The following is a 22017-nucleotide window of genomic DNA, read 5'->3' on the forward strand; positions in this document are numbered from 1 at the left end:
GAGGCTTCCAGGAGATAAGTTAAATGAAATAATATTTGCCTGGAACATACTGTGTGACATATATTCTCAGTAAATGGGGGTGATTATTATGGCTATTGCAGTTGTTTGGAAGAGGGGCAAGGCGCAGTAGCCAAGAGAGGACGGACCTGTGATTTACTCCGTGTTGCATTGTTTCCTGTACAGGTCACATAACCCCTGCAAGTCTCATTGGCCTCAGTTAAAAACAACTTTGCAGGCTTGTTGTAAAAGACAAAAGGCTATATATTATAGAACTTTGTAAAGCAGAAAGCATTAGTAGTTGCAAAATTTACTTTAAATTTGTATTAGGTTGATAAATGCTGAGTTATTTCTCAGTAATAAAAATATCAGGAATGAGGAAAAGCTAATGAGATGTGAAAATTAATGAAAAAAGTGTCAAAATAATCCCGCTGAAGATATAAAGCTTCCCAGATTATCAAAATAATAAAACATCATTTTTAGACAATGAAAATTATGCAACGATTAATCATTTTACATTGTGTCTTAATATGTGATATATCTTATTATGTGTCTTAACACAAAACTCACATTCCAAAGTTTTCCTTTTCTCAGAGAGGAATTATAAAGTAAAACCCCACTTTTGAATTTTATTAATTTATGTTCCTTTTTTTTGAAAATGGGACTACAGCTAGGATAAAGATTATCTTTGAAAAAGGACCTTTAATTATCTGTTAAGGAGGCTAAGTGAACTGATAGTTTGAATAACATATTATGAGGCTGTTTAAGTTGCAATGTACAGATACTTTTGAAAACTTTAGCAGACACTATTTACATATTCACTTATGCATCCATCCATTTATTTCTTTACATGGTCATTCATTTAGTCAGCAGTTATTTATTAGGCATCTATAATATGCCAGGCTTTGGGACCATAGTAGTGAGTAAATTAGACATAGTCACTGCCTTTTGAGAGTCAGAATCTAGTGTGGAAGACACTCCATTAGTCAAACAATTGGTGGGATTATAAATTGGACTTATTTTGTAATTAAAGTCTCTAATAAACACCAGGCAATGCTTTGCAGAGTTGTTTTATTTTCTGAACCTACTTAAAACTAATAAACTGCCATTCACCAAGAATCGTTTCTAAGTTTTCTCACGTTTTTTTTTTTTTTTTTTTTGCAAAATTCAACTGTCCTTTCCCTAAGTTATTCAGTATTAGCGAGGTTTGTCTGTGGGTAGAAATGGAAGAACTTCCTGAATGTGATGCTTAGCGAAGTTGTATGGTTTATCAGTGTAAGTTGGGAATTGATGAAGAGTAAGGTAAATACTGATCTGCCTTGGGAAAACCCAGAAGCACTGTGTGTGGAGTTAGAGGTCTAGTGACCCAGTGACCCACTGAAATCCAATGGAAGGCTCTGGATTGCCTGATGGAACAGCTTCCATGCGTTTTATTTATTGCTGCAGTGCTGCAGAGGTATTTCATCCTGTAAAACGGTAACAATCCAGGCCGGCCCGGTGGCTCAGGCGGTTAGAGCTCCATGCTCCTAACTCCGAAGGCTGCCGGTTTGATTCCCACATAGGCCAGTGGGCTCTCAACCACAAGGTTGCCAGGTTCGATTTCCCTCAAGGGATGGTGGGCAGCGCCCCCTGCAACTAATGCTTGAACACGGCACCTTGAGCTGAGCTGCCGCTGAGCTCCCGGATGGCTCAGTTGGTTGGAGCGTGGGCCCTTTGACTGCCCCAAGGGATGGTGGGCTACGCCCCCTACAACTAAGACTGAAAGGACAACAACTTGAAGCTGAACGGCACCCTCCACAACTAAGATTGAAAGGACAACAACTTGGAAATCCTGGAAAAATACACACTGTTCCCCAATAAAGTCGTGGTCCCCTGCCCCAATAAAATCTTTAAAAAAAACAAGATGGTAACAATCCACTGTGTTCCATTACTCTAAATGTCTGAGAATAGTGGGATATAATGTTGACTGATATTTTGCTATTTTTACAGATGATCAACCTTTCTTAATAACTGTAAGACGCAGTGTAATTTTTGGAATCTCCCTTAACCCTGAGGTGAAGAGCAACAATGCTATGGTTCCCATATCAGGGATACAGAATGGTTATGATGTTGAATTTGATGACTCAGAGGAATTCATCTATTGGGTTGAGAATCCAGTAAGTTTTGAATAACATTCCAAGTATATAACTTGTTCTCAAAGAACCTGCACTGATGCCTTCTTATAAGCAAACTTTGGCTGGGTGGATAAAAGGAAAATGGTCCAGAGATAAGTTAATTTACCACTGAGTTTTTATTTTTTTCCTTTTTTTTTTTTTTGACTCTAAGGAATGTAAATCGGAGGTTGGCCTCGAGAAAAGATTGGAGAACTCTTTAGCTTTCGAATAATAAACACATTGAATCTATTGGGTATTCTTTATTCATTCAGCAAGTGTTTATTAAGTGCTTACTGTTTGCTCTGCACTGAACTAGCTGCTTTCAACTGCAGAATATATGCTTAGAAGCAGCAGCCACAGAGATTGTCCTTAAGGAGCTTTAAGCTCGTAGAAGATATTAGACTAACATAAAAATGATCATAACTCAAGACGAAAAGCAGTGGTTCCCTAAGGGAATTCCAGGAAAGCATTTGATGTAGCTGCGAGGGCCTTCATTTAGAATCTTTGCCTCCAGGATAAAAAGAGCATTTTTCCAATTCCTTTCCCATTCCCTTGGGCCCCTTCCTCAGCCTTTAGGAATGAAAACTGTGAGAATGGGGAAGGGGCAAAGAGAATACAAATGAGGAAGAAACGAAAGATCTTTGTGTTTGATACTTGTCGCCACTATGCAGAATATACTCCTGGCCTGATTCACACCTGTGACTTGGGTTATTTTTATGACTCGGGCCTATGGTAGCTAAGAAATAACGCTCTGTAGCCAATAGCAGAGATAGTCTGAATGGTAAGCCTTGTGTATCCTGTGACACACTTAAAACTCAGTGTTTTCAGTGTTGCTGGCGTTAGCATGATACACAATGAGGCCACCCAATGGTGCTGAACCCGTGCCTTTTCTCCAAATCTGAGGAGTGTTAAACTCCTCAGTAGTTGGCAGTAGCCACCGTGAAGAAAGTGTTTCCACGTAGAAGCGGTGGCCTTGAGACAGCTCTCTTCTTGTCCTTATTTTCAGGGTGAAATTCACAGAGTGAAGACCGATGGCACCAACAGGACAGTGTTTGTTCCTCTATCTAGTTTGGGCTCTTCCATGAGCCTGGCCTTAGACTGGATATCGAGAAACCTTTATTACACCAATCCTGGAACTCAGTCAATTGAGGTAATGATTCCATAATACGACTTATACAAGCACTGGTTTCTGATTCATGTAAAATCTATTATCAGGAAATGCTCTCATGGATTTTGAAATTATTTTTAAGCAGAAGCAAAAGCAAAGAGAGTGTTAGTCTCTGATGCTAAGGAGGAAAGCCAACTTAAAAATAAATTATTGGAACTTTCTACTGCTCGATTTTGTCTCCTCCTAAACATCAATACTAACTTGTTCTTATAAAAGGATTTTAGATAATTTATAAAAATATATAAAAAGGTAAATAAAACATTACATAAGGAATTCAGCATAAAGGGAAGATTATAGTAGGCAGGGAATTTTCACTATCTTTCCTCATCAAATCTTCAATGCTATTTCAGTCCCACACGAAATTTATAAGTTACCTCTGTTCTAAGATGGAAATCTTTCTATGGCTCCAATACGGTTTTTCTAACAGTGAAACAGAAAGTAGAAACTTGATTCTAATTCCTTTGATACTCTCCTCTTTGCGATAACTGTTCTTTTTTACTCCAATTCCCAGAAGAAATTCTAGATGAGGTGCAGGTATGAAACCACACGAACTAAATCAGAAGTAACTTGACTGGTGTTGGTTTTCTCCGCTCTGGGACAAGGTTAAAACATGTGAGGGATTATTAATTCATAATAATTTTGACAGTGAAAATTCCTAAAGCAAAGTGAGGGACTTGGAGAGGGACCATTAGCAGTGCCGTGGAGAGTGACAATCCACCGTTCTGGGTTACGCCCCAGCTACAATGTCAGTTGCTCTTTAGGGCATTCAGAAAGAGAGATACTGAAGATGAGGAGGGCACACAGCAGCCAAGTGGCTAATTTAGAGCAGATTTGCGAGGAGCAGCTCATGTCAGACAGTGCTTTACAATTTTACAAAGGTCTTCCATAAACATCATCTCATTTAATTGTCACAGTATTCCCAAGGGCAGGCAAGTGTAGCAATCATTCACAATGAGAGGAACATTTGTGATATGCACAAATGCTAACCCCCAGAAGATATAAAACTGGGTAGAATCAACTCCTTTAACAGGGAAACTTGGAGGCTCATCTGGTTCAAGCCCTTTGTTTTTTAGTAAAGAACCTGAAGTCCACAGAAGTTAAGAATTTGGCTTCAACATTCAGCTTCAACGCCTGATTCCCGGGCAATGTTCTAACTTTGCCTTGTTGTAACCACAACTCTAGCAATCCAGCCTAGTGTAACCCCTTCTGACAGTGACGGAAGGTATTTTTCATAATCTCAACTAAAATATCTTCTCCCATCAAAATGTAGGCAAAATTTATAGCCTAAGACCCTGAATACCGAACTCATATCTCTCCAGACTCCACTCAGTACAAAGCTGCCTTAATTTCTAACGACAATTAATATGCTTCTATTCTATCTCTTGATCTCTTGCTTTGTAAATGGAGGTCTTGCCTTTTAGACTGATAGTTTTCTCCAAACAGGGGACATGTCTCATGCATTAGTATTAGGTGGAATGGAAAGGTGCCAGTTGAAAAATAACTGAGCACGTGTGTGTGTGTATGCATGTGCGTGTACATGTCTATGTGTCCGTATAACCCTAAAGTTTGTAATTGTGCCCCAATGCAGTGAGCTATGGAGGAAAGATAATTTGCTTTTGGAGTCCAAAGACCTGGCATTGAGTCTAGCTTTCTGGCTCTTTTATTCATTCATTCAGCAAACACTAGTAAATGCTTTCTATGGATCAGTCTCATGGTTAATCCTGGGCATTCCAAGATGAATAAAACAGTTTTTCTTTCTGATTTTTAAGTAGCTCACACATCTGAGAACTAGACACATAGATACCTTTGCTGCAGTGGGATAAGTGTGGTAGAAGCAGTGAATATAAAGTGCTGTGCAGTTGGGGGCAGAGGTAAAAGTGTGGGAGAGAGAATGGGAGCCTTTTCATAAGTGGTTATTTGTCAGCTGAGTCTGGAAAGATGACCAATATTTATTTCTGCCAAATGTAGAAGTAGGGAGAAGGCAGCCAAGGCAGAGAAAAATACTTTATTGAAAACTTTGGGATATGAAGATGTATTTTGTGACTGGGAACACTACTATGTTTCCTCTACTCATCGGCTGTTTGACCTTGGAAAAATTACTAAACTTCTCTGAGCCTCTTTTTCCTTATTGGTAAAATGGGGTTAATTGTTCAATAAGTGAAAGTACTTCATGACACTCAGGCCCTGTTTCCCTCAAATCACCAATATATTTAGAATATCTGTAAAGAACCTATTAGAATAATGATCCAAAGGTAAATTGCTCTTTTAGTGCTTTTATTGATTTTCCCCTTTGGTGCTATCAATTGTGACTCTTCCAGGAGAATGTTAGATTGCTTACGAAAACAAGAATAGTGTTCACTTACTGTTTACCTGTACAAAATCCTTTCCAGCATAAGAGTAATTCATATTTAATTCCAACTTGAAAATAAAAGAGAAACATTTAAGAAATAGTTTTCCACTAGGGGTAGCTGTGTGCCCATTCACTAAATTTTGTAACTAAAACGTGAAGCCTACAGAATGGGTGTATGAGAGAGAGCTTGAAGTATTCCAAAAAACAAGGAAGGAACTTTCCTTTGATCTAAAGAGATCCTTAGGCCTAGGAAAAGCAGAAAAATGGTAGCAGAAAGAAGCAAACAGAAAAGAGAAAAATCATGTTAGTCCAAGTAGGAGGAGAGAAAGAAAGATACCAGACAGGAGAGAGAAAGGTTTAGAGAGAAGAGTGAGGGAGAGAAGAAGGGTGTGTGTGTGTGTGTGTGCGCGCACAGAGAGAGAGAGACATAGAGACAGAGAGAGGGGCAGAGAGAGAAACAAACACAGACACACAAGTAACTATTTGCATTGAAAAGCAATTTTATAGAAAAACCTTCATGCAAATCAACAAGCATTTTCTAATTTCTTACTAGTTGTTTCTCCTCTCAGACCGTCTCAGGTGCGTATTAAAATAGCTTTGCTCCTATAAGAGATTGCCTCTAGTCCAATAATCCATATCTCTCTGTGATTTGTCAGGGTTCTGTTAACATTGTGATTATAATAATAATAGCAATAATAATTCAAAAAAGATAACATTGGGAACGTTAATAAACCTTTCAGGCTTCTTTTTCATCATCTGTTATATGGGCATAATACAATTATGGGCATAATATAATTCCGTGGTATTTATCTCACAGAATTGTTGTAAAGATTGAATTCAGTAATGCTTAGTAGAACTCCTGGGCACATCAGTTATTGCACACATAGTAAGTGCCCAATAAATGGACAAATAAAAAATTAGGAAACATTTATTAAACAAAATTTTGCTAGGTTCTGTGTTGAGTGCTTTACATGAGAAATGGTAATCCTGTGAGCTCTAAGCAGAAGGTACCATTATCATCCACATTGTAATGATAAAGAAACTAAGTTCAGAGCGGTGATATTACTTGTTTCAGTCAGATGTGGCAGGGCGGGGATTTGAACTCTTGGGTTTTAAGTCAGGCTGTTAACTTAGAACAGAATTCACTTGAACTCTGAGTAAATTCGCACTGTTTGATCAACTGTGTTGTAGTGATGGGCCACGGGGTGCTATGGCCCAGGCACTGGGGTGCAGGAGAGCTGTGGGGTTCCCATTTGTCTTCCAGAGTCTTATCTTTTTCTGATGGCATTTTCCTAGTTTCTCTCCAGCAGTGATTTTTCTATGTTCGCCCATTTGAATCTTTTATTTCATACACATTTCCTCTTCTGAAATTTTAGGTGAATTAAAACTAGGAATTTGAGAGGTGATTTTGCTTTTCTTACTTTCATTTTCTATTGAGCTGATTTCCTCATAGCCCTGAAATGCAATTAGGAATTATCTAAACCTCACCAAACCCTCCCATTCATCTCTAATCATGCTTTGGAATTTGTTGTATGTGTTAAGTTCTCCTTCCTCTTAGTTTTCTTTGTTTTCCTCTTATGAAACTCAGTTCTAATAAGTAATTTTATGTCTTAGGTTTTGACACTCCGGGGGGATGTCAGATATGGAAAAACACTTATTACCAATGATGGAACAGCCCTTGGAGTTGGTTTTCCGGTTGGCATCACTATCGATCCCACTAACGGGTGAGTGTTCAGAGATGGCTCACACCTATACAGCACTGTGTTCGTAAGTGTTATGGTCTGATTAAATGGAAGATTTCAAACGTAGGACATTTTCTGATTTCATATGCCAACATTTGAAAAAGATAGATCGATGAGGAAAAGAAATAGCTCTGTGTTATATTTAATGTGAAAGATATGTGTTTTTTTCTGTGTTCTTAAAATTATGACATTAGATTGAAAATTAATTCCAAACAAGCAAGAATTTCAGGTGGTAAAGTAGAATTATACGAATGAATTATACATTCTGACTTTGAGTGTATGTGGAAAGCTTTAAGAGGGTTGATAACATTTGAAATAGATCTTGTAAGAGGAGAAGGCTTCCAGTAGATGGAGACTGTCTTGCCGCTGGGTAGTTGTACTCGAAGCCAAATGAGTGCTGAAGGTGTAGAAACATTGTGGTATTTAGCATGATTGTGTACAGGTCTGGAACCAGAGGCTTAGGGTAGGATGCAATTGACCAGATGGGAAATACAGTAGCTAAAGATATTGGGGGACAAATCATGGAGAGACTTTAATGTCATGCTGGGGAGCTGGATTTTAGTGTTTTTTTGAGAAATTAGGAGCCACCATGGAATTTGGAGGAAGGGAATGATAGAACTAAATTTGTATTTCAGAAAGATTGCTTAGGATTGGAATGGAAGAGGCCAGGGGCAGGGAGAACAGTTAGGAGAAAGTGGAATTAATGGACAGAGGTTAGAGTCCTCTGATTTGTTTGATCAGTTATTCAATTTGTTGCTCTACGATACTGAATTATAAACCAGAATAATAAATTATAAAATATGAGCATTGATTTTTTTTTTTTTAAAGAACTAACTATGACATTCCAAGTGGATTTTGACCTTTTGTTTGAAAGTGAGCAGATTCTTAGTCCTGGAAGGGAGCTGAAGAACTAATTTGTATTAGCTCCCTACTTCAAATAAAGGTGATGCACAAATCAAACCCATTCTTAAAGGGTACTAAAAGCCAAAGTTCTATTCCATGATTGCTTGATTGTCCTGGTTTTCAGTTATCCTTTCCAGAAGAAGGACTATCTTAGATTTAAAGTCCCACTTTTGAGACTCAAACTCATTCATTATTCATTTTTCATTCATCAGACACTTCTTTATTGTACTCCTGTCATTGGCTGGTCTATTAGTTTGGATCAGTTAATTATTGCAATGAACTCCAAAATGTATAATGGCTCAAAGGAAGTTTATTTGTCTTTCATTTGGGCAGAGGGTGTGAGGCAGTTTTACTCTACACAGTCATTCAGGAACCCAGGCTCAGGCTGATGGCATCTTCAGTAGGAGACTTTCAGGATCACCCTGGGTGTTGACATCTTTGGGCTGTAAAGGAAAGAGCATTCAGGAATGTGCTGGGTAGTTTTTATGGACCAGGCCTACAAGTAGTGCATACCACCTCCGCTGACATTCCTTCAGCGAGAATTCAATCACATGGCCACAACTAACTGCAAAGAAGGCAGAACATATAGTCCAGCTTTTTACTAAGAAAGAAGAGGGAGACATTGATTTTGGCCAGCAAAAGCAGTCTCTGCCAAGGTCGGGTGTATGTGGGGTAGATACAAAGATTATTAAAGACATAACCTGTAACTTTGTCACCTCAAGAATTTGTAATTTAGTAAGGAGGATAAAGCCTATGCATAGACACCAATTAACCAGGTCTATATATGATTAAGAGCCATAAGAGAGGCTAAAAAAATTGGTTTGAGAGTTCTGCAGAGAGACATTTTCAGGTTGATGGAGGTGATGCCATTTAGACTGGATCTTAAAAGACACCTAGAATTTCACTAGGCAGAGCTAGCTTTGAAGATACCTCCCATTTTATGAGGGAAGGAGGTCAAGAACAGTGACAGAAGCGTGAGGACATGTTCAGGTAACTAAGAGCAGGCCAGTTGGATTAGGAGGCAGAGAGGAGCTTAGAATTTTGTTCGAGGAAGTGGGAAGGGAAACGGGACAGAGACTCATGGATGTAATGTCTTGTATATTCAGTAAAAGAAACTCTTGAGAAAGTTATGGTTAATGTTATTGAATCAATTGCTGCAAAAAGTACTTCTGTGGATGATCACTAATAAAGGGCTGAGGCAATTATAGAATTGCTGGTGACATTTGAGACAAGATATTCATTAGAGATACAGAAGAGTTAAAGAGGGAAAGGAAGGTGAGGAAGTGTGACTATTTTTAGGAGTTTGGTACTGAAAAATTAGAAAAAGATAAAATGTAGCAGAAAAAGTTATTTTAGAATAGGGAAACCTGAGCATATTTTTAAAAGCAGATGAAAGATCAATGATGGAGAAATAATTGACTGAGAGTGAAAATCATGGGCCAGGGATTAGAAATTTATGAAGAATAGGAACGACCTTGAAAGAACCTATGTGAAGAATATGATATGAAGTCAGCTAAGGGTGAACATTCTCAGCTAGGGTTGGGTAGCTAAAATTTTTAATGAACTCCGAATTCACAAGAGTTTTGTGACTTTGTCCAGCACAGTTTTGTAGCCTAGAATGGGAGAGGAAAAAGACAATAATGGCAAGAATGCAGGGTTAGCAATTAGAAAGGTAGGCACAATGAGAGATAAAGAGAATAAATGAGAATATTGTTAAAATTGTTACACATGAGGTCTAGGCATGGAAGGACTGGAGGTTTGGGAGCTCAGGCAAGTTTTAAGGGCAAAGAAGATTCAACAGGAGAAATAAAATAGAAGCAGGGAAAAGATGGGAGAGTTTGGTCAAAGAGAATTTCAGAGTTTGAGAACTTAAGAGGGAGAGAAGTTTCGAGATGAAGATGAGGTTCCTGGGATGTGTATATTGGATTGGTGGTGGAAGAGACCACCAATAAAGATGGTTGGGATTAAGGAGTTTGAGGACTTGTGAGAAAAGGGTATGAAAGGATTGTCTATTGGCTATAACAGGAGAAGAGATAGAAAGGAGTTGAAACTTGGATTCAAGTCTAGAAGTTATGTCCTCAGTGGAAATAGAAAGAACCCTTCATATATTTTGATGACCTTTCATATATCACAGGTTTGGTAATTCTGTATGGCGATTAGGGTTCAGGTGTGCATATTGAGTCTAGTTAATTCATTGATCTCACTGTGAAATGGAAACGTAAGAAAAAGTTGCACGTACTTCCTGATATTAGCATGCTAATGGGATTCCACTCAGAAAAATATTTCTCGTACTTTCTCCTATTTTTTGTGTTAAATTTCAAACTTTATTTTTCACCACTGAAATCATATTAGATAAGAAAGTAGCGGGTCTTGTGGTAGATGATGATTTGGAGAGTTAAATACAAAGCCTGAGAAGTGAGCAGGGAGACACCTGACAACATTTACATTAGGCTTTGCCCTTCCCAGGGTACTGGGCAATATGTGAGTCTTTGAGAGGAATTGACTACTGATGTAGGTTTCTTCTTAGTCATAAGCTTTCCATCTGACTGACCAACCTAAAGGGTCACCCACCAGTGGAAGATGCTAACCTCCTAGTTATACCATTTAAAATGGCGTCTCCCCCAATAAGAACTAGGAAGTATACAGACATTGATAGAACACTGGTTAAGCGCTCCTCCACATCGTATATAACAAGATAGTGATGTGTCAGACATTGTCTATTGAATTGTATGCATCTTGAGGACAAAGAAACCCACACCTTTTCATTTAAAGATTTGAATTAGAAACGCCATTCACTCTAATCCGCCTTCTGTCTCATTAAATGTTGGTGTTTTTCATGGTTGTAGGAAACTGTACTGGTCAGACCAAGGAACTGACAGTGGCGTTCCTGCCAAGATTGCAAGTGCTAACATGGATGGCACATCTCCAAAGACTCTCTTCACTGGGAACCTTGAACACCTAGAGTTTCTCACCCTTGATATGGAGGAGCAGAAACTCTACTGGGCGGTCACCAGCAGGGGCGTGGTATGAGCACCCTTTTTGTCTGTTGGTCGTCATTGCTGAGCTTGCGCAGCTGACGCTGATTGTTCTGTGTTGTGTGGCAGTGGGTCTTGAACAATCTCACGTGGCAACTTGTACCAGTGTTTTATTGCCTTTTCTCCCAATAACTTCTTTCTCTTGAGCAAATCTTGCTCTAGTTGAAGTCCAATTTTTTATAGTATGTGTGCATAGTTTCTTATAGAATAATGTTTACATTTCGAGATAAAATAATTCCATTTCTTATTTCTTATTTGTCCATGAAAAGCCATTTCTTTCATGTGCTAGTGACTTCAGTGCTTTTCTTTGAAAGTTCTCCAGGCTCTCCCGTTGTAGAGACTAAGAAAAAAAGTATATAGCAAACTTCTGCACTCAGCCTCCCCTCCTAGCTACATATTACTTTATAATATCATAACATGGTTGAATATATGTGAAAACTCCCTTTATTGGTAATTTTAAACTTTAAGGTTGAGTTTATTATATTCTGCAATAAGAAGCAGAAACTATATAATTTAATTCAAAGAAATAATATTTGATTTTCACTGCTATGCTTAAGCAGCTGAGCTGGGACTAGGCAAAAAGACGGTAGTCAATAATAATTACTGATCAATTAAAATATTGCCTTGGATATGGAATTGAATGTGTGCTAGTCTCTTCCTTGCTTTTTAAATGGCAGTGATTTCAGATCTGTCTTTGACAGATTTCAGATCTGTCCATAATATTATGCAGTAGATTTGGTTTTCAGTTCATTGATTAATCTTTCTTCTAAAATGTACTTGAAAAAAAAATTTAAAAAAATGAAATGTACTTGTAATGGTGATTAACGTTGGGGATTAAAAACAAGTAGTGAGTATGTGAAAGTACTTTATTGACTTTGATGCATGTGTGCAATAATGAGGAAGCTCTTGTCACGGGGTATGATTTCTGCATACAACTTAGCATGACCTACACAGTACTCACCACCTCCCTCCCTTTCTATTTCTATTTCTCATTTGCTCTCCTGAATCTGTGAGCTTGTTAATGGTGTGAGTCTCCAACCTTTCTCCGAGGCTAGAATCCTCATATTTTTCCTTCACTTTAGTAACCATGTCCTTTTTTAATCATTATAAAATCCTGGTAATTTGTCCTTTGCCTCTTTCCTCAGGACCAACCTTTTTGTGCCATCTCCACCATTCTGAGCCACTCCTCTCTAGCCTTGACTAGACCATGGCCCTCATTACTGGACCTGCTTTCATGATGGAGGCATGTTGTCTTCATTAAACCACAGCAAATAGGTTAGATTACTGCTCAGCCTAGTACCCTGGCTTAGAGGAGTAGCTCCAAATACTTCAGTCACGCTTGGTCAGCTGATCTGGTCCAGATTACTCCCTCAGCAACTCCTCTACAAGCTTATTTCCTCTGTGCTCTAGCCTTCTGGAACTTCTGTCACTTTCCCGGGCACAACCTGCTCTTGTACTTGCTGGGCTCCCTTGTCCAGTGAGGAAGTACATGAGACCTTGTTTGCCTCTCTTGCCAGTGCTCAGCTCACATCCTGGCACAGAGGAGGTACTTGAGACACGTTTTTGGAATGAAATCAAATGGGCTATGTCTATAGTTTGTTTTTCTTCTAGAAGTAGTCAATTTGTCATTTTCCATTGGGACGTCCATTCTTGTGTGTTCTTTTCCAGTTTACCAAATCATTTTGACTAAGGCTTGTTACCTGTTCTGCTGTAACAGCATTACTCTTTGCCCCATCCAGTCTTGCTGTCTTCTGTGATTGTATGGAGCTCGTTTCCTATCCCCGTTGCAGAAATTGTTGGTGGAGATGTTAAATGCGGGGTCAGTCAACTGTGTAATAGCCCACAGTTAGACATTAAGTGTGTGTCCTTGACCAGAATATCACATGCAGGGATGAAAGAAGTTAGGTCCGTTTTCTTCACCATGTGATCTGAGAAAAGTTTTCTGACTTACTTGACTCCAGCTTCATTATCCGTGAAATGGGCACAATGATATTTGCCTGACCTCCTGCTCTGTGCAGTTGTGACTATCAAATCAGAAAACAGATATGAAAAATGTCTGTAAAGGACAGAGTGCTGTATAAATGTGAGGTATTATTAAGAGAATATTAGTTTTAAATGTGTGTCTCATTTCGCCATGAATCAGTCTGTAATGAAAACTCTGATCTTTTAGATTGAAAGGGGAAACGTGGATGGTACAGATCGAATGGTCCTGGTAAACCATCTTTCCCATCCCTGGGGAATTGCTGTCTATGGGCCTTTCCTTTATTATACTGACGAACATTATGAGGTCATTGAAAGAGTTGACAAGGCCACTGGGTCCAACAAAGTGGTCTTTCGAGATAATACTCCAGATCTGAGGGGCCTTCGAGTTTATCACCGACACAGTAAGTATTTGTTACTGAAACATATACATTCATGGATGAACAATATATTTACATCCATACACTTACACATATAAACACATGCCCGTACACAGACCCATGTACATACACATGCATGCAAATGGATATTACCCAAAATATTTAAAAAATGATAATGTCTTAAGCATGGCTAAGTGTCAAAGACTAATTTGGTATCTGAAAGGCCAGATTGATTTCAGTGTAAGTTTATTTCCATTCTTTCCCCATCATTTTAAACTCCTTATTTTGCTTTTGCTTCATAGCACTTGCTGATATATTATCCTATCTGTTTATTTCCTGTGCTTCGTGTTAGAATGTGACCTCCATAAGGGCAGTCATTTTGTCTGTCTTATTTCTTGCTCTCTACCCAGTGACTAGAATAGTAATGGCACATTGAAGTGCTCAGTAAATATTAGTTGAATTACTGCTGGGAAAGTGTTAACCAGATAGAATTTTTAATCTTAAAAGGAATACTCTTAGATGTTGCCTGTGTCAACATATTTTTTCCGAAATAATCTAACTTTTGATTTGACCCTTTAAATTAGCATTATCATCTAGAGATTTTTTTTTTTATTATTTAGACATATTTTATAGCTTTTACTCTCTAACCAAAGATTATGAGTTTGGTAGCTGTCCTGTAACTAGTTTGCCACTTGAGGTTTATATTTATTGCAAGGGTTTTTTAAAAAAACCCTTTAAATACTCTTATTAATATACTTTATAAAAACTGCACATCACAGTGTTGATCATATAATTAAACTGATATAATTTTAAATGCCAGCACATAGGCCAAGAGTGGGAAAAAATTAGAATTTGTATACTGGCTGCCTTAATTCTTACAAGATTTGTGGAAGAAATACAATTGATGCTCCATTCTCTCACTATTATATAATAGTTGTGGTCCTGCTTTCATACCTTTAGGTGTTAGTTGCATAAATTCTAGTTTCTCTAATATTGTTTTGAGTTTGTTAACTCAGATATCATATTTTCTTATTCATTTTTATAGTGCATTATTTGGTGCCTTAATGTTAAATGTTTGAGATGGAGAGGCAAGTATGTAGGCTCAAAACTTATAAAGTAAGTTTGATTTCATTTAGATTCTGCCCAATCCTCCAATGGCTGTAGCAACAATGTGAATGCCTGTCAGCAGATTTGCCTGCCCGTACCAGGAGGACGCTTCTCATGCGCCTGTGCCACTGGCTTTAAACTCAATCCTGATCATCAGACCTGCTCTCCATACAGTTCCTTCATTGTTGTTTCGATGCTGTCTGCAATCAGAGGCTTTAGCTTGGACTTGTCAGATCACTCAGAAGCCATGGTGCCAGTGGCGGGCCAAGGTATGCCAACTCCAATATAAGTAACATTTGATTCCATCTGGTGCCACATTGAAATCCTTGGTGCCATAAATCATGTCTCCGTGTTTAGATTCAGCACATAATGAAGCTCGTCTTTCCCCTTCAACTGTCTCAGCCTCGTGGTTCTCAAATTAGAGTGTGCAGCAGAATTGGACGGCTTGTTGAAACCAGATCTGGGCCCCATCCCCAGAATTTCTGAGTTAGTAGTCTGGGGTAGGGCTAGAGAATCTGCATTCCTTACAAGTTCCCAGGGCATGCCGATGTTGCCGGTTCCTGGACCCCACTGAGAATGACAGGCCTAGAGCAATACAGAATGTAGCATGAGGTCACAAGAAGTATTACAGAGTTGGTGATCAGAAGAACTGTACCCTGTTTCTGACTATTAATGGAGGTTTAGGTAAACGTATACTACTATTTAGAATAGTAATGAAATAGTCCCCAATCTGATTTATCAATATATATTTGATGAGTTGAGTATTAGTCTCTCCTTAATAATTAATATTTTTGCAGCACTTTAGGCTTGCGTACCATGAACATATAAAAGGATCACTTGCTTCCTAGATGAGCCAAGAGGTTTCTAGGTGTATGTTACCACAAGAAGAACTAAGTGTTTAGTAGCATCGTAAGCAGTATGTCACAGGCTAATGATAGAAACAAAAAGCAGAAAGGGAAGAAGAAAGGATGAAGAGAATGAAGGGGTGAGAGAAATGGTCAGAAGAGACAGAAAACCTATGGTGAAAGCTGTCAGTGTTCTGGCACCGCACATGCTCCTGCTTGATTCACATGTACTCATGACTCATCTTTGTTTTTCTGTAGCTAAAAAGTTATGCATCTGAGTTAACATCTTGTAAAGATATTATAAAATCAATCATTTTTTCCTCCCAACTTTTCAGTTTGAAAAATTTTAAATGCAGAAAAGTTGAAAGGTACAGTAAATATCCTTAAACTCTTACCTACCATGGTTCCCTGAAAATAAGACCTAGCCAGATCATCAGCTCTAATGCATCTTCTAGAGCAAAAATTAATGTAAGACCCGGTATTATATTATATCATTTTATATTATAAATTATATTATAATAGACCCGGTCTTATATTATAGTAAACTAAGACTGGGTCCAATATTAATTTTTGCTCCAAAAGACGCATTAGACCTGATTGTCCGGCTAGATCTTATTTTCGGGGAAACACGGTAGGTTCAATAGTTGTTAACATTTCACATTTGAGCTCTCAATTTCTGTGTGGTTGTTTGTGGGTGTGTATGCACGCATATATATACATTTTTAATGAACTTTTTGAAAACAAATCACAGATATCATGATACTTCACCCCTACATACTTTAGCATGCAGCTCCTAAGGGCGTTATCATCTAATATTCATATTTATATTTCTCCAGTTGGCCTCAGAATATTATTATAGCTATTGTTTTGTTCCAGCCAAGATCTAATCAAGATTCATACCTGCCCATACCATTGTATTTGGAATGTTTCCTGGTGTCATTTAACCTTTTTTTCAATTTACAGCTTGTACTTCCCATGAAATGAAAATTAAGTCTAATTGTTTGATTAAATTGGGGTTGAACACATTTGGCAAGAATACATCATAGGTGATGCTGTGTACTTGATACAGAATCTTATTAAGAACATAATGTCACTTGTCCCTCTCTTTGTGATACTAAAACTTGATCAGTTGTTTAAGGTGGTCACCATGAAATCCCAGCCTTTTAACGGTATACGCGTCTTTTTCCCTTTGTAACTTGTGTGAAATCTTTGGGGTCATACTTTGGCACCCAATGAATATCTTGTTCCCCAAGTGCCTTTTACCCATTGGTTTTAGCAGCTATTGATGATTCTTATCTGAAACGATTAATTAGGATTGCAAAATGGTAATTTTTTTATTCTATCATTTCTTCTACATTTACTAGGTAATATTCTTCTAGGAAAGCTGTCCTTTTTACCCAGTTAATCTTAAAAAAATATTTATTATCACTATGAACTCAAGATTTTACTTTTTTAACTCAATGTGTTATCAATCATTTAACATATTTTCTCTTCTAATGCTCCAGTTGGTCCATTTTGGCTAGGGGGCTCCTCTCAAAGTGGCTGTCTGTGTTCTTTTGACATGGTCTCGTTCATGTTTGAGTGCTTCCTTGCTTCCTGGTACAATGAGATGTTCCAGGCTCACCTCAGACTTCCCTACATCAAGCCATCATCATCCATTTCTCCCAGGAGCCAGTGCTCCTTACTGTGGGAAATGTGAGAAACCAAGATCTGGGTGGTAGGTGTGCTTGTTTCACCTGGGAAACAAATAGTTGTATTTTGTAACGGGGGCATAGTCAGAGCAGGCAGTTGGGAATGAGGGTTTGAGAGGAAGGGTAGGCATTGAAAAGTTCTAGTTCCAGCAAGAGCCTTGTTTCATGATCTTTTTTAAACGTTCCAGGACGAAATGCACTGCATGTGGACGTGGATATATCTTCCGGCTTTATTTATTGGTGTGATTTTAGCATCTCTGAGAAATCGTATAATGCAATCCGTAGAGTCAAACCAGATGGATCTGGTTTTACAAACATCATTACCCAAGGAATAGGAGAAAATGGAGTTCGGGGTATTGCAGTGGATTGGGTAGCAGGTAGGTAAGCTGTATAGGGATTTCATTGAAAGGTCTTTTGTGTTTGTATTTCTATCATCTTATTTTATGCCAGAAAGTTTAGTCTAACATTATATATGCATCAGATCTGTTTCTCTGATAGTAAAATATAATATAAACCATGAAATGGAAATCGTTTATTTTAAAGCTGAGCAGTTTTAGTTGCCAAATTCTTAATTGCTTCCTCTTGTTAATGTATAAAATTTCTTTTGATCATTAGGCACTTTATTGTAGTTCTGTTGAAATGCTGGGCCCAATATTACATTAACTTAGTTATATTGATTCATGTACTTAATTTTGAATTACCATTCATTTTTAATTCCACACTGAGAAACAAATGTATTATAATTTTTAGAATATAATGCCATTCTATAAAAATAGGTATCATTGAGTGTTAATCAATCTTGGTAAGTAGACATCACATAGAAATTCTAAAATGTATTATAAAAGTCTAGGTACTATAATAAGTGTTTATTGCAAATAGTGAATATGGTAATATGGTCAAATAAGGCTTTAATTGAGTTCCTAAATCCCATTCCTGATTACAGATTTACTGTGTTGTTTCTGAGGGTGAGTGATCTGTGGCTTATGGGCTAAATGCTGCACACTTGCCTATTGTAAATTAAGTTTTACTGGAACACAACTATGTCCATTTGTTTGTGTATCGTCTTTGGCTGCTTTCATGCTACAATGGCAGAGTTGAGTACCTGTGAAAGAAATCATATGGTCTGCAAAGCCTAAAATAAAATGTTTATGATCTGCCCCTTTATAGAAAAACTTTGCCAACCCTGGATTAAAGTGTTGGAGTATACATATAGTGCAATTAGAGATAGGTAATGAAAAGAGTAGATCAGTAATATTGCATATTGGCCTGATCACTCTAGAGCCATTTTGAGTTAGATAAAGAACAAAGTAGATGTGCCTTGGTAGATAGTTTAACGACAGACTTTCAACTACATGGAATCAATTTGGGATCACCATTCATTATACTGTCTTCACACCATGGTCTTTTTGTTCTAGCATCTTCACTGTTCTGTAATACTCAAAGGCAAATGCACTTTTGTTTTGGTGGCTTTGGAAGGTACATGTGATGAGAACACCTATACTACCATGTTTCCCCTGATATAAGACCTAGCCGGATCATCAGCTCTAATGCATCTTCTGGAGCAAAAATTAATGTAGGACCCGGTCTTATTTTAATATACTATAAGACCAGGTCTTTAATATAATGTAATATAATGTAATATAATGTAATATAATATAATATAATATAATATAATATAATATAATATAATACCTGGTATAATATAATATAATATAATATAATATAATATAATATAATACCAGGTCTTACATCAAGTTTTGCTCCAGAAGATGCAGTAGAGCTGATGGTCCGGGTAGGTCTTATTTTCGGGGAAACACGGTAGTTAGAAAGACTAGGAAAAGAACCCATGTTAATAATGCTAAGCACAAAGATGATGTGATGACATTGATCCACAACCTGAGATCCTGCTGGGTCTCTCTCTTTGCTCCTTTCTTCATGTTGGAGTAGAAGTTATGCTATGATAATGTATACTTAGAGTCTTTGAAGATTCAGGTGTTAAACATTCAGGTAAAAGAGGAAAGACATTCTGGAAAATACACGTTTCAATAGAAAGTAGGTTATGACATTTGCTATGAATTCTAATGTGCTTTAGAAGCTGAAGATGGACACATTCTCTTTTAAATTTGAAGAAACAATCTCTTTAGATCCTAAGAGTTAATATTTATTTTTCTAAGTCTATTTTTATTTTTTTTATTATTATTTTTTTAAATTAGTTTCAGGTACACAAGACAAAGTAATACTTAGACATTTATCTTTTATATCCCTCACACTGTGGACCCCGCTCCCCCCATCCACTATCTCTCTGACATCGCACTATTTTTCTAAGTCTAAATGGAGACATTTATCATCTTGGAAAAGACAATATATACTGAGCCAAACCTCAAGGTTACATATTTTGTTCTGAATTTGAAGAAGTATCCTTTTATTTTTTTTTCTTGGCTTTCCATTCATCAGCATGCTCTTTTATTTTCCTGCAGAAAATCTTTATTTCATCAATGCTTTTGAATCTGAAGCACTGATAGAAGTTCTGCGGATCAATACCACCTACCGCCGTGTTCTCCTTAGAGTCACAGTGGATATGCCCAGGGATATTGTTGTAGACCCCAAGAACAGATACCTCTTCTGGGCTGACTATGGGCAAAACCCAAAGATTGAACGTTCTTTTCTTGACTGTACCAATCGAACTGTGCTTGTATCAGAGGGCATTGTCACACCACGGGGCTTGGCAGTGGACCATAGCAGTGGCTACATTTATTGGGTTGATGATACTTTAGATGTAATTTCAAGGATCAGTATTGAGGGGAAGGAATTGAAAGTGATTCGTTATGGCAGTCGTTACCCAACTCCTTATGCCATCACTGTTTTTGGAGATTCTATCATATGGGTAGACAGAAATTTAAAAAAAATCTTCCAAGCTAGCAAAGAGCCAGGGAACACAGAGCCGCCAGCAGTGATAAGGGACAATATCAACTGGCTAAGAGATGTGACCATCTTTGACCAGAGCGTCCAGCCCCATTCACCAGCAGAGGTCAACAACAATCCTTGCTTGGAAAATAATGGTGGATGCTCCCATCTCTGCTTTGCTCTTCCTGGATCACACACCCCAAAATGTGGCTGTGTTTTTGGGACTCTGAACAGTGATGGCAAGAGTTGTGCCATTCCAAAAGAAAATTTCCTCATCTTTGCCTTGGAGAATTCCTTGGGAAGCTTACACTTGGATCCTGAAGACCATAGCCCACCTTTCCAAGCAATAAGTGTGGGAAGATATGCCATGGCTCTGGATTATGACAGCATAAATAACAGAATTTACTTCACACAAAATTTAGAAGCTAGACATGGCCAGATTTCCTATGTCAACATGAATGCAGGGATCAGTTCTCCCATTGTCATTGTTTCAGGTAAGTGCTCTCCAGGTGCAGCTTATCTTGGAAGTTGACACAAGGGGATCAACACACATGGATGACCCAGTAATTCTAAAATGCGTATTGAGACTTTAATGTCTTTGTGTATGTGTGTTTGTTGGTATGTGTCCAGATATAGGGACTACTGACGGCATTGCTTTTGACTGGGTCAATAGAAGAATTTATTACAGTGACTATACCAACCAGACGATTAACTCCATGGCTGAGGATGGGTCTAAGCGCACTGTGATAGCCCACGTTACAAAGCCAAGAGCAATTGTGTTAGATCCTTGCGGAGGGTATGCCATCGTCTTCTTTACCATATTTCTGTCTACTTATTTCTGTAGGGAGGGGGACCTGAAATTATTTTATATTCATAGAGGGCCAACATTTTATGGGCTTGTAACAGTGTAGCTACAGACTCAAGGGTGAAAGGTCATGTGTGACTTTACCTGGGAAGGAAATCATAGTTATGCTAGAAAGGTTGGCAGCATACTAGGGAGTAATGCTCTGACTCAGTAGATCCCCTTTGGGCAAGTTATGTGGGTGGGAATGGTGTAGGGTTACATTTGTCAAGTTAATGTCAATTTACAGTTAAAGAATGCTGCCATTCTTTTTTAACTAAAAAAGATTATGAATTTCCTTGTGATGAGTTAATTATGACTCCTTTTGGATGACTAGGTACATCTACTGGAGTTCCTGGGGTACTACTGCCAAAATCGAGAGAGCCACACTGGGAGGAAATTTTCGGGAACCCGTTGTGAACAGCAGCCTGGTCTGGCCCAGTGGGCTCACTGTGGACCATGAGGAAGACCTTCTGTACTGGACAGATGCTAGTCTGTATGTGTCGTTGGTTAATCATACAGGTGTTGATAAGAAGAGTTTTCCTCCTGTTTCCAAAGGAGAGAGATTTGCATAATGTGATGAAAACAAAATATGCCAAAGAGACATGGCCAAATAGTAGAATCACAGTTTTATGAACGATATTCTAGCCTGGTGAATATACCTGTGAAAAGTGATCTATGTCATGAGATTGAATAATTATGAATAAGAGGCATCTCAAGATGCTTTACTAGAGTTATTTTCAGCTATAATTACAAATGTAATCACTCAGTTTATAATCTACAGACCCCATGTAACTACCATAAAATATGAATGACTTAAATGCACACGACTATTTTCTCTGGGCTTTAGCGTTCAGTGTCTTATAAAAACGTTTTCCTTTAGTCTTGACTTTTGGTCATCTTCTCAAACAGATTCTTGTT

The 22017-nt window shown here is 38.0% G+C and overlaps 1 protein-coding gene across 1 annotated transcript in view; it reads left to right on the forward strand.

The window, feature by feature from the left end:
* LRP2 (LDL receptor related protein 2) overlaps positions 1 to 22017 on the forward strand; it is a 197293-nt gene that overhangs the window by 110245 nt on the left and 65031 nt on the right. Inside the window, exons 32-41 of the mRNA XM_033112329.1 lie at positions 1987 to 2153; positions 3157 to 3300; positions 7283 to 7392; positions 11160 to 11337; positions 13519 to 13732; positions 14845 to 15084; positions 17540 to 17728; positions 19829 to 20749; positions 20886 to 21051; positions 21434 to 21592. Of these exons, the coding sequence (XP_032968220.1) occupies positions 1987 to 2153; positions 3157 to 3300; positions 7283 to 7392; positions 11160 to 11337; positions 13519 to 13732; positions 14845 to 15084; positions 17540 to 17728; positions 19829 to 20749; positions 20886 to 21051; positions 21434 to 21592 (2488 nt within the window). The remainder of the gene's footprint in view (positions 1 to 1986; positions 2154 to 3156; positions 3301 to 7282; positions 7393 to 11159; positions 11338 to 13518; positions 13733 to 14844; positions 15085 to 17539; positions 17729 to 19828; positions 20750 to 20885; positions 21052 to 21433; positions 21593 to 22017) is intronic.

This window comes from Rhinolophus ferrumequinum, chromosome 8, assembly GCF_004115265.2.
Source record: "Rhinolophus ferrumequinum isolate MPI-CBG mRhiFer1 chromosome 8, mRhiFer1_v1.p, whole genome shotgun sequence".
Lineage (NCBI taxonomy): Eukaryota > Metazoa > Chordata > Mammalia > Chiroptera > Rhinolophidae > Rhinolophus > Rhinolophus ferrumequinum.